This window comes from Kogia breviceps, chromosome 16, assembly GCF_026419965.1.
Source record: "Kogia breviceps isolate mKogBre1 chromosome 16, mKogBre1 haplotype 1, whole genome shotgun sequence".
NCBI classification, from domain to species: domain Eukaryota; kingdom Metazoa; phylum Chordata; class Mammalia; order Artiodactyla; family Physeteridae; genus Kogia; species Kogia breviceps.
In genome coordinates this window covers 8,796,872-8,810,047 of record NC_081325.1, presented here as the reverse complement: position 1 = coordinate 8,810,047, position 13,176 = coordinate 8,796,872, and the positions used below count along the sequence as shown (strand labels likewise).

The 13,176-nt window shown below is 50.1% G+C and overlaps 1 protein-coding gene across 2 annotated transcripts in view; it reads right to left on the bottom strand.

The window, feature by feature from the left end:
• The window catches only part of ALOX5AP (arachidonate 5-lipoxygenase activating protein), a 40,382-nt gene extending 27,773 nt beyond the window's left edge, over window positions 1–12,609 (bottom strand). The window contains exons 1-2 of one of the 2 annotated variants that reach the window (XR_010837135.1): window positions 12,450–12,575; window positions 5,124–5,223 (exon numbers count right to left, since the gene is read on the bottom strand). Coding sequence is in view for 1 of the 2 variants with exons in the window: in XM_059041819.2 (XP_058897802.1) it covers window positions 5,124–5,223; window positions 12,450–12,519 (170 nt within the window). In the remaining variant the exon portion in view is untranslated. Of the gene's footprint in view, window positions 1–5,123; window positions 5,224–12,449 lie in introns of both variants that reach the window. The other variant, XM_059041819.2, reaches the window with a different exon arrangement.
• Window positions 12,610–13,176: the final 567 nt, after the last annotated feature.

Genomic DNA, 13,176 nt, shown 5'->3' with positions numbered 1-13,176 from the left:
CAAAAAACGGACAGACAGAACCCTAGGACAAATGGTAAAAGCAAAGGTATACAGACAAAACCACACAAAGAAGCATACACATACACATTTACAAAAAGAGAAAAGGGAAAAAGATATATATATATATATTGTGTCTCCCAAAGTCGGCCTCCTCAATTTGGGATATTTGTTGTCTGTTCAGGTAATCCACAGATGCAGGGTACATCAAATTGACTTTGGAGATTTAATCCGCTGCTCCCGAGGCTGCTAGGAGAGATTTCCCTTTCTCTTCTTTGTTCGCACAGCTCCTGGGGTTCAGGTTTGGATTTGGCCCCGCCACTGCATGTAGGTCACCCGAGGGCGTCTCTTCCCCACCCAGACAGGACGGGGTTAAAGGAGCAGCTGTTTTGGGGGTTCTGGCTCACCCAGGCTGGGGGAGCAAGGGGTACGGATGCGGGGCGAGCCCGCAGCTGCAGAGGCCGGCGTGACGTTGCACCAGCCTGAGACGCGCCGTGCGTTCTCCCGGGGAAGCTGTCCCTGGATCACGGGACGCCGGCAGTGGTGGGCTGCACGGGCTCCCGGGAGGGGACGTGTAGAGAGTGACCTGTGCTCGCACACAGGCTTCTTGGTGGCGGCAGCAGCGGCCTGAGCGTCTCATGCCCGTCTCTGGGGTCCACGCTGATAGTCGCGGCTCGCGCCCGTCTCTGGAGCTCCTTTAAGCGGCGCGCTTACTCCCCTCTCCTGGAGCACCAGGAAACAATGGTCTCTTGCTTCTTCGGCAGCTCCAGACTTTTTCCCGGACTCCCTCCCGGCCAGCCATGGCGCACTAGCCCCTTCAGGCTGTGTTCACGCCGCGAACTCCAGTCCTCTCCCGGCTTCCGACCGAAGCCCCCGCCCGCTCCGGCGGGTGAGCAGACAAGCCTCTCTGGCTGGTGAGTGCTGGTCAGCACCGATCCTCTGTGCGGGAATCTCGCCGCTTTGCCCTCCGCACCCTGTGGCTGCGCTCTCCTCCGCGGCTCCGAAGCTTCCCCCGCTCCGCCACCCGCAGTCTCTGCCCGCGAAGGGGCTTCTAGTGTGTGGAAACCTTTCCTCCTTCACGGCTCCCTCCCACGGGTGCAGGTCCCGTCTCTATTCTTTTGTCTCTGTTTATTCTTTTTTCTTTTGCCCTACCCAGGTACGTGGGGAGTTTCTTGCCTTTTGGGAGGTCTGAGGTCTTCCGCCAGCGCTCGGTGGGTGTTCTATAGGAGCTGTTCCACGTGTGGATGTATTTCTGATGTATTTGTGGGGAGGGAGGTGATCTCCGCGTCTTACTCTTCCGCCATCTTGAAGGTCTCCTGGCTGCCACTTTTTGACTGTGCGATGGTGGGTGCATTTCCTTCCCTCACTGAGTCTCAATCTCCTCATCAATTGAAGGTGAATGGAGACATAAGTATTTATTGATACCTCCCTGGCTGTTGTGAGAATAAAATGAGAGAAAGCAGCGCCAGGCTCATAGTAAGCATTCAGTAAATGATGGCTATTATTCCTCCAACCTTGTCCTTCTTATAACCCCCAATGGAAATGTCTTTCCTACTGACAAATTACTGTTATTCCAAATATTCTTTTGTGCCATTTTTTTCTGCAGGACAAAACTGACAAACCCACTTTGTCTGTCATTTCTTGAGGTCTAACTACGAGCTACTCAGCAGATCTCTCAACAATTCACTGTGCTGTGTTCAGTTGGATGCACCACACTGCCAGTGTTTTTATGGAGAAAAGGATTCATTGCAATTTTCCCTTTCATTTTTCTCCACCTTTAGGAATGAGATATAGGAGCACTTAATGTTTTGCTAGTTAATTTGGGTTTATTTAAAATAAGTAAATATGGGAGGGATAAATTAGGAGTTTGGGATTAAAATACACTACTATATATAAAATAGATAACCAACAAGGACCTACTGTATAGCACAGGGAACTCTACTCAATATCTTGCAATAACCTGTAATGGAAAAGAATCTAAATAAGAATATATGTGTGTGTGTGTGTGTGTGTGTATACACATATATATATAAAACTGAATCACTTTGCTCTACACCTGAAACTAACACAATATTGTAAATCAACTATATTGCAATAGAACTTTAAATAAATACATAAATAAATATCAATAATAACAGTAATAGTATCGATACTAATGAAAAGAACCAACATAGATGTATCACCTTCAAACCATTCACAAGTCCCTGCTACTTGGAAGTGAGTCCAGAGTGGATTCTGAGAAGTGGTGGTGGGGAGAAGGGACCTCAGGGTGTCATTTACCAAAATGCATCTTGTGAAACACTAAAGCTTTGATATGCTCTAGAAAAAAAAAAAGGAGGGGTGTCTATAGTTAAATAAGACCTCCCCTTCTTGTAGAACCAAGAATCACAGTGTCTTAGTACTTTAAAGGTTCTCAAAAGTCTTGCTGTACAGAACTTGTTCTTTTCTTTAACACCTGTTAACAGCCCATGAACTGGTGATCTATGGGTCACATTTTGGAAAATGACACATCTGCAGAGACCCATCTTCTCTCCACAACCTGTGCTCACCCGCACTCATGGAGAAGAATCTTAGGTCAGTTAACTGAGACTTTTCTCCAAAACTCAAACTTCGACGGCTCTGGCTGCGCTCATTAACTGGGAACAGGGCTTTGACCTATGTTTTAGACACATGAAGAGAAAGTCAAGGTCGAGATCCTTTTAACTCTCAAGCCCTGACTCAGCCCTGCCCTCGAGGGAGATGGGTGGTAGAGCAGCCCATTAACTGAGGCTGAGTCTGAACTGAAGGCCTCACCTGGCTGGGACGTCTGTTTACCAACAGCCCCCAAATCTTGAACTATCTGTATCACTCAGCAGTCATACTTTATGCTGAAAGACATGCATCAGCCATTTCAATCCACCAGCATCATTTATTCTTTATGCTATTTTTCCCTTTATACAGTCTCTAAACATTTATGATCCCACACCCCGTCAACCAAGAGTTTTGATCATGCAACCTTATGACGGGTGTATTTATGTACAAATTATATACACATCCTACTCTCAATCTGTATATTAAAATTGAGTAAAGTTCAATTTCCTATTTTTTAAATAGCAACATAAAATACATGTTCTTTTCTCCTCACACCCCTACAGCTCTTCTTGTACCCCTCTTTGGTGCTTTTGGACGCCCTTGGAGAAGCTATCACTGCGGATGACTTTCTACCGGGCTAACACGTTAAGGCCCTTCCTGGTAGCTTCCTGGCTGGGGCATGCAGACCGGGGGCTCCCGGCATCGGCAGCAGGCGGCAGCCTCTGTGTTGATCTTCAGCACCTTCCACAACCCACCTCAGGCACACACAGGGCGCTGCCAGCTGGGTCAGGGAGGAAGTAGTCTTTGTAACAGAACCACAGCAGTGTCTGGGCAACCTTTTAATGACAGAAAATTCCCCTCCGCTCCCCCCTCCCACCTCCCCCCCAAAGCTCCGACCTCTCCACAGCTCTCTCTCCTCCCCTCGCTCTCCTTGCCCTCTCTCGGGGGGTAAGTGGGAAAGTCACGGGGGTTTGGGAGCTGGGCGGCAGCACAGCACAGGTCCCCATGCGGTGGGGACCCCCAGGCGGCACCAGTCACCCACCACTCTCCCCTAGCGCCTTTGGACGTCAGGGACGCCATCTGGAGGCTGACAGCGGGGTCAGCGAGGCGTCTTCTGAGAAGCAGAGCTAGTTCACTCCTGGGGGAAAGGGCGGACACCAGGCGGCCTGGCCTGCACCGGTCCTTCTTCACTTTCGGGAGGATGGAAACTTAGCTTCCCACTCGCTACAGAGAAATTCCGCCGCATGCAGCCCTGCCCCACTTCTCCAGACGGGCCCGCCTGTGCTCCTAAGAACACAGGGCAGCTGGTGAGAATGTAGTGATCTGGGCAGGAAGAAGCTTCTCCTTCCGAACAGGTGGAACGGTATTCACGTTCTTTTGGATTCCATGTGGGGGGAGGTTCTGGCGTTACCCCTGATGGAGGCCACTGCCCTGGCCCCTCCTGCACTCTTGCACGTGGGTGTGACTGAGGGGACCTCTCCCATCTCCCCTGCAAACAGCACAGGGGGGCTCACGGCACCGCACACACTCTCCTCCACGTCCTGTAAATGTGAACATCTAATAGGGCTTAAATCACATCCTTACACTTCTTCAATGGATTCTGAGAATTAACACACCGAAGGTCCGAATCTTAAGATGGAAATCTCCCTGTAAGTAGTTCAGGAAGGGATTTCCTCGGAATCAGACGGCGCAGGAGTGCTGGGTCTGAGGGGCTGGGGCCGACCGGAGACAGAGGGGCCTCGAGGGGCTGCATTTGCTTGCGCTATTCCTACCGTTCTAGAAGAACGTTGCTTGTGTGGCCACGACTCCCACTTTGGAAGGATCTCTGGAGACATCCAAGTCACCTCCAAGCTGAGACTGAAGGCCAGCTCAGAGCTGCAGCCTCCCTGTCTCACAGGCCAATCACAGGCTCAGAGAAGCAGGTGACAGGCCGCTGGCCGAACCCTCTGTCTGAATGCGTTCAGCAGAGAGGAAAATGAATGTTGGATTTGCATCCCAAATAGCACCCGCCTCCTTCGCTGAGTTCTTCAGGTGTTTTCAAACAGCCTTTTCATTCAGAAGTAAAGCAGGAGAGGTGGAGAAGCCATTGCATAATTCCCCCATTCTTTCTGTTCTGGTTGCTCCAGGAGACCTGGCTTAGGAAACGCACTAGAGTCCCCTCCAGACCCCACCGAGGGGACCTGAGGGGCTACAGGCAACTGCCAGCTAGTCCTGCCTGTTGCTTCCGAAGCCGGCTGGTGAGCAATGGCTGGTTCTCCCGGCAGCCCCTCTGGACTAACGCCCCAGAAAATCAGTCAACTCCATGACTGAATGACTGGCTGAGAGGTTCCCGAACAGGGAGAGCTCCATCCCGCCATCTCGCAGCCCCGCTTCCTCTCTTTACACACCAGCACTTGCTAAGATGATGAAAAGTGCCCCCAGAGCCTCCCAGGTGAAGTTCAAGCTTCCCTGGGAACACCGCGGCCCCGGCCTTTGGAAGGATGGCCCAGACAGACATGCAGCCCTGTGCCCAGGTCCCCTCTCTGTCAGTCAGCAGTGTCAGGGTTTGGACTCACTTGGCAGTGTAGACCCGTTCAAGGGCAAGTGTCCCCGTCCTCTGGAAGCTCCACCCATTATGGTTCTTGCTTTCGTGCTCCACCTTCTGGGCAAAGAACCCTGCCAGAGGGAAAGGTTTGGATTTGGTTTATAACGGGGAACGTTCACGAGCCTGGTATCCCATTATTTTACTAGAATGTTACACGGTTCCTTAACTTGACCTCTAAAGAGCCCTAAATGTCCTCCATCAAATGCCACTGAGCAAAAATTTACTCAGCAGCTACCCTCCACTCATCACTGCATTTGGTATTGGTGACTCAATGGTGAGCAAGACACGACCCTCACTTTCAAGGATCCGACAGTCGGAAGAAATAGATAACCAAGTAAAGAAATTACACTGCATACAGAGTGACTCGTGCTAAGGTCAGACTGAGTGAGGATACAGTGCCATCGAGGGTCAAAGGGGGCAACTTAATTCAGTGTTTGGGTCACAGAAGGATTCCTAGAGGAAGTGATATGTAAGATAAAGTCTGAAGAACAAGGGTGGCAAGCAGAGGAGACCGCTCCACTCTAGTGTAATGGAATGTGCAAAGGTCCAGAGGCAAGAACCTCTGGGGTTTACTACGTCCAGCTTATTGGTGATGGGGAATGGGAAGCGGAATCTGGTTCAATTACGAACGAGACCGAAGAGGTAGGTGGCGAATTGTTCTTTCAATGACATTTCTCTATCGTCACTTGCCATGTGCCAGACACTCAGCTTACAGCCGAGAACAAAACACACAAAGAGCCTCGGCCGGAGGAGCTTATGTTCTGGCGAGGCTACAACAAGAGAAGACAGAGCACACACAGTAAACAAAATGCAAAAATTAAAACGACACAGTGTGCCCAGCTGTGGACAAAGGAGAAGGCACAGCACGACAGGGGCCGCTGGGGGTGCAGGCAGGGTGGCCGGAGAGAGCCCCAGGGAGAAAGCGGTAAGTGAACCAAGGCTGAAGAAGACGGTGGCTGAGAAGTGCCTGCCGGACTTAGCAGCATGACCGTGACCTTGATGAGAGCCACGTTAAGAACTTCTGAATTTATTTCCATCTTGAGACCAACAAGGAGTTCCTGACAGATGTTGAGCTGAGGAGAGCCATCGCCAGAAAGCCACTCTGTCTTTAGCATGGTGAGTGTTTAAAGGGGTGCGACCCAGGACAGGGGGAAGAGAGAAGGGAGCTGGTTAGGGTGATGCTTGTGGGATTAAGAGATGCTGAGGGGACAGAATCTGTAGGCTGGATGGTGGGGAGGGCGGGATAAAGGTCCCGCCCTCCCTCTCTCTCTCTCTCTCTCTCCCCCTCACCCCTCCTATTTTATTCCCTTCCTCCTATTTAAAGAGTGAAAGAGGGAAAAGTATGATTGTCAGGGATCCACTCACAGGGTTTCTTTCCATCAACCCTCTATTAGGCTCCTCAAAAAGACATGAAAAGGATGCCTTATCCATTGTGTACATGAATAAAAGTCTTCACGTTTTCCTTTTTGTCCAAAGTACGTTCCTCTCCTAGAACCGTGCCCGTTTTGAGCAGACGTGCAGGGCTGGCTTGTCTGAAGGCCCTCTCTTAGGCACTGGACGTATGCTCCTTTACTGGGCCTGGCACCAGCTCTGTGAAGTGGGCGGTACTGTCCCCACCTTGTAGACAAGGGCCCTCCGGCTCAGGGAGGTTAAATAACTTTCTCAGAGTCACTGCACCGCGGAGCAGGGAGTTTGGGACTGAACTCCAGCTGGGCCTTCGAGGGTGTGTTCATCCTCCTACTGTCACATAGAAGCTCACTTCAGGGATTCCACCAACTACACAGCGTTTAAGTATCCAAGTGTCCACTCTTGAGGTCCCTTCTTACCATAGAACACAGCGGAAAATTCCGATCACTGTCTTTCCAGAACCTAAGGTGACACCCCGTGCCCCTGAACATGCAAACAGAGACAGTTTGTCTGAGGTTATTTCTGCAGCCAATGGCACAGCGTGGCCGTCCTTCTCCGAGTCTGCGTCTCTTCTTCCTCCCCTTGCCCGAGAACAAACCCCTTCCTCTTTCCCAAGCCTTAGCCCTCCACCTGCAACCCTGACGCTGCTCCTGCCACCCTCTTTGGGTCTTTGTGCATCAGTGTTTGCCCCATTTCCTGCACCTTCAGTCTCTGTTTTCCTCCTAATCTTTACCTTTGAAACACACTCAGGTCTTTCCTACCCTCAAAACAAAACAAGATAAAAACAAGCCTGCCATAGTCCTGTATCCCACTAGGGTCTACCTCTCCCTCCTTCTAAGCTCAACTTGAAAGAGTTGGGCCACCTTTGTCCACTCCTCCAAACATTGACACTCCAACTCCTATTTTCCTTGACCATGTTACAGAAACTATGAAGGCCAAAACCACTCACACACTTCTCTCGGCTGCCTGCCAACATCAGGCCAAACCAGAGGGACAGAGAGAGACACGGAGAGGGAGGGCTGCAGACGGTGACCAAGAACTTACCACATGCTGTTCTCTGCTGGCTACTCTACCTATGTTAATGATCTGAGGCAATACCCTCAACCGTCACACACAGAAGATGTTAGTGACTCCATCTCTCTGTTGAGGAAGCTGGTGGTCAGAGAAGGTAAATAACTTTCTCAGGATCACATAAAAAGCTCTTGAGATTTTCATTGAGTTAGTGTGAGCCAGCAGCGTGACACAAAAGAACAAGTCACACATCCATTATTTTAGCAGAACTGGTGTCTGAATCTCAGGAACAGTTTCCCTGCGTGGAAAACACCCACCTGCAACTTAGAAAGAACAGGGCAAGTTGGGGAGTGGGGTAGGAGGGGGAACCCGATGACGAGGGACTCTGGAAACCAAGTCGTATGAGGAATGGGACATTGAAGAAGGGATGTTACAGGTGACTTTGTAAACACAGAAGCACCGGGCACAGTCTAAGCTTTTCCAAAGAACAGACACACCAGTGGATAGAAATGATAAGGCAGCAGATTTCAGTTCCACATAAGAGAGAACTTCCTGAGTAGTGAGCATTTGAATGAATGAATTTGAGACAAAATACACCGTGTAAAGGTCTACCCTTTGGAGTAGATTTGAATCCCAATTTCACCCTTACTGGCTCTGGAACCTCCAACCAATGGTCTAACCTCTCCAAGTTCCACTTTGCTGACCTGTGAATTAAGCCAGGACATGGAAGCAACCTAAGTGTCCATTGACAGGTGAATGGATAAAGAAGATGTGGCACATATATACAATGGAATATTACTCAGCCATAAAAAGAAATGAAATTGAGTTATTTGTAGTCAGGTAGATGGACCTAGAGTCTGTCATACAGAGTGAAGTAAGTCAGAAGGAGAAAAAACAAATGCCATATGCTAACACATACATATGGAATCTAAAAGAAAAAAAAAAGGTTCTGAAGAACCTAGGGGCAGGACACGAATAAAGATGCAGACGTAGAGAACGGAGTTGAGGATATGGAGAGGGGGAAGGGTAAGCTGGGACGAAGTGAGAGAGTGGCATGGACATATATACACTACCGGACGTAAAATAGCTAGCTAGTGGGAAGCAGCCGCATAGCACAGGGAGATCAGCTCGGGGCTCTGTGACCACCTAGAGGGGTGGGATAGGGAGGGTGGGAGGGAGACGCAAGAGGGAGGGGATATGGGGATATGTGTATACGGATAGCTGATTCACTTTGTTATACAGCAGAAACTAACACACCATTGTAAAGCAATTATACGCCAATAAAGATGTTTTTAAAAAAAGTTAATCTAATATTCATAAAAATTTCCTTTCTGTTTCTGTGTGGCATGGTGGCTTGACTGCAAATATTTTTAAGGGCAAGTGAAAGTCCAAACTGGTTGCTGCTGTCTTCACAAGCTCACAAGTTGCAAGGAGGTTCCTCAGTGCCTCTAGTTAACCTTATTGTTTTGGCAAAGGCTGTTTCTAGGCTACTGACCGACTGATACTACTTCATGCTACTTTATTGGCATGAAGCTTAGATTATATAACCACTCTCATCAAATGTAGCCTATTAGACTGTGAGAGCAGACTCTTTTCATCTCTCCTGAGATGCCCCAGGACCTGGCCCTGGTCTGTCCGGGGCGTCCTGGGCTTTTCCGTAGAAGCACAGCAGACCCGGAGCAGACTTGAGGTAGACGGTGAGATTTCTCATTATTTTTGGCAGATGAGATTAAGTCTTCTTCTCTGGTGCAAGGCGGGAGGAGAGATTACAGATGGCCACATGTGTGAGTTTGCACCGCAGTCTTTCGGGCGGCCGTTTCAGCTAGATAACGACAGGGCACAGTGCTCTCCCTGACACAGTCCCCACCTCCTCCTCTGCCTCCCAGACGCCTCCCTGGGAAACCAGGCTTTGTTAGTCCTGGTCCAGGTCTCTTGGAACGAGGTACTTTAAACTTGGTCTGCATTTCCAAACGTCTGTTCTGCTGGATCAAGCTGGAAGAGGGCCACGAGTTCAAAGATCTTGATGACTAATGAGCGTCTGGGAGGCAGAGGAGGAGCTTCCACCAGGCGGGTGGGCTCTGGCCCTTCCCGTGGGGAATCGGGGCTCACGCGATGTACTGAGAGCGCAGAGCTCTCTGACACTGTCAGGGACACGGGGACTGACCTCCTTGTCTTGGGACAAAGACAAAGTGTGCCATGCGTGGCAACAACATGTAAATAGTTCCTAAAGCTAACAGAAGGGGTATCAAATGCAATTGAGGGTGGGGACCGAGTTAGTTTTTGCATAGTTTCCGCACTCAATAAGGTAGGCCTATGGCTGCAACATGGAGGTTAATTAGAATTGCAAAGAGAAGTTCTGCACCTACACTTGGACCTTTGTGTTTGCCTAAAACCTCAACGGTTAAAACGGGTAGAGGGGTTGCCTTCCAAGTCATTTGTCCCCTGCACGGGCACATCTAACAGTTAGAAACAAGAAGTCCTCACAGGGTGATCTCAGCATCACACAGCAGCCCTGATCTCTGCCTCAGAGGGGAGCAGGGCTGATCCTAAGCCTCTGAGGGGGAGGCAAGGGCTCCTTCTGTGGCTTCAAAAGGGCAGCAGCCTGTCTTTCCCCCACCCCGAGCATGGGTGGGAAAATGCTGTGAAGGGGAATTGGGGGGATTGGATGGGGAGGGACAGAGGCTGTGATGCTGGGGCCGTGCTGTCCACACCGCTGCACATGCACCCCGATCATCTGTGTGCCCAGGATGCAAAGTCTGCAGCCCAAAGCAGTAGCTGCTCCACACTTGTCTCTCCCCCACCAGGAAGCCTCTCCAGTTCACGGGACTGTGTCAGGGAGAGCACTGTGCCCTGTCGTTATCTAGCTGAAACGGCCGCCCGAAAGACTGCGGTGCAAACTCACACATGTGGCCATCTGTAATCTCTCCTCCCGCCTTGCACCAGAGAAGAAGACTTAATCTCATCTGCCAAAAATGATGAGAAATCTCACCGTCTACCTCAAGTCTGCTCCGGGTCTGCTGTGCTTCTACGGAAAAGCCCAGGACGCCCTGGACAGACCAGGGCCAGGTCCTGGGGCATCTCAGGAGAGATGAAAAGAGTCCTGCTCTCACAGGAGGAGACCCTCCAGCTTCCCCCGACTCAGCCTGGAGCGACAGGGAGCACTCGAACCTCTGCTCAGCCCCATCTGCACAGGCGGCTGAGGGGACTCCGGCTCCTGTCCTCTGTGCCCGAGATTGACAGGTATCCGGCGGAGGGCCGGCGGGGGAGAGCTGAACAGGTAGCGCCCTCCGACACCCATGCGACTGCCTCCGCGGGGACCGGAAGCATCGCTGCAGGCTTCCTGCTTACTGCCTGCCCATCTGTCTTTCCCTGCCAGCCCCTCCTTTCCTGGGAGGCAGGAACCTAGCTTTCTCGTTCACTGCTACATCCTCATGGATCCGGGACCCTTCCTGGACAGAGGAGGGTCCCTGTGGGTGTATGCAGCCCAAATGAATGGATCCCTTGGTGACTGACAAGACCAAGCGAGCCCCAACAGGAAACAGCAATGGCCCGAGACTCTGGCAGCCTCAACCGGCCCTTCGTCCCCTCTCTGAGCTGCAACTCTCTGGTGTGCGATTCAGAATGAAAATGCCTGGGTCAGAAAGCTGCCGAGTGCTGTGCCGGACACCAAGGGCGGAAAGTGGAGGGAGGGTTGGTGGTGGTGGGATGAATTGGGAGATTGGGATTGACATGTATACACTGATATGTATAAAATAGATAACTAACAAGAAGCTTCTGTATAAAAAATAAATAAAAGAAAATTCAAAAAAGAAAAACAAAACGTGCTGTTCCGTGGAGGAAGCATGCTGGGGGTACGCAAAGTTGGCCGCTCTCTGGTGCGGGGAGCCCACGGGAAGCCCTACTCAGTGCCCAGAGGGCTCATCACCAGCCTCTGTCCACACTCGAGTTGGGGGAAAATATCCGAATGTCCCCAGTTGATTGGATACCCAAGTTTCCAAAGTGTGCCAGGGTGTGAGCATTCAGCAATTACCATTAAGTGACAGCGCTGCCCTTAGTTAAGTCCTCTCCTTTTTTTCTCTATCTTCGTAAACTGCAAATCCCAAAGACACTGGCCGTACTGCTAGAGAGAGCCTGAGGCAGTCCCAGCTCGGAACTTTAAAGAGAAGGTTCTACCCAGTCCTGCCTTTTTCACTTCTAGGTCCCTTGCTTGCTTTAGGTAATAGCAGAGTTCATGGAAATGCAAACCCCAGACAAGAACATCCTCGCCGCTCTCTCTCTCTCTCCCTTTATGTAAGTACATAATGCCTCCCCAAAAATGCTTCAAAAATTACGCATTGCTAGAGAAAAAGAAAGTATTGAAAAGAACATGTTTCTTCAAAAGAAAAAAAAAAAAAGCAATACAGAGGTAAAATCATGTTAAGGTGAAATCCCCCTCACACCGCACAAATTTCCTTTTTTTTTAGCCTACAGGTGACAGGCGAAGAGCGCCCAGCTGCAATTAGTATAACCCGGTGTCTGGGTGAACATAGATCTGATTGTCCCTTTCCAGCCTTCCTGCCCTCCAACTGGTCTCTGGCCACAGTAATTCATAGTTAAAATGCTGATTGCAGACACTCCAGTGACGGTTTTGGTACAGCTTGCTGCCCTGGCTCTACAGACATGAGTAATCATCCCCATTAAAGTGAACGAACGATTGGGAGAAGGAAAAACCTAAATACACGCAGAAAGGCACAAACCCCTATACATTCAAATAAAGGTACAAATACAGATAAAGACAAAAGTGTACACACACACACACACACACACACACACAACTGTGTAAGCCTGACTTTCCAACAACTAGAAACAAAATCTACCCCGAGGGAGGCGATCCCCTTACCGTTCTGGACCACGCTGATGAGGGTGACGATGGCCAGCAGGACAATATTGCCCAGGTCTTCGTGATCCATGTTTGTTTCAGGCTCCCAGCAAGGACTGCTGAGCTTCGTGGCACCCCAGGCCCGCGCTGTGAAGGAAGGGGAAGTGAGGGCCGGACTCTGCCTTTCAGCATTAGAATTTCCAAAGGTCCCAGCACAATTACAGGGCTTCTTCTTCTTTTTTTTTTTTTTTTTAATAGCCACCAAAGTACCCTGGCTCAGCGTGTCCTGCCAGAAGAAGCAGGGCTCGGGAGAGAGGCAGGAAGGGAAGAAAAAGTGAAGCGTGTTTTTTTGTTTATTGAGCACCCAAAAGATCTGTGCCCAGAGTACTGTCTTTCTTTCTTTCCTTGAATTCCTATGAAAAAAATAACTGCTTGACACATGGCAGGGTCCAGAGTAGCAGCCGAGTAATAAGCCCTGGGTGAGTGAATGAATGATGTGGAGGTGGACGGCTGATGCCTCTGTTTCCCCAGGAAACAAGCAACAAGAGAATTAAAACTAAACCAAAGAACTTATAGCTAAGGAGCAGAAAGGGGTTCACCTGGGCAAACTTCCACACAGGAAGGACTGTTAACCACTGCAACTGGCTTCTCTGAGGTCATTACTGAGCTACTTCCCTGGAATCTTCTCAGCATAATAATAAGAGTAGAGAGAAGGTGTAAGAGGGAACCTGCTGAGTGAGGTAGGTGG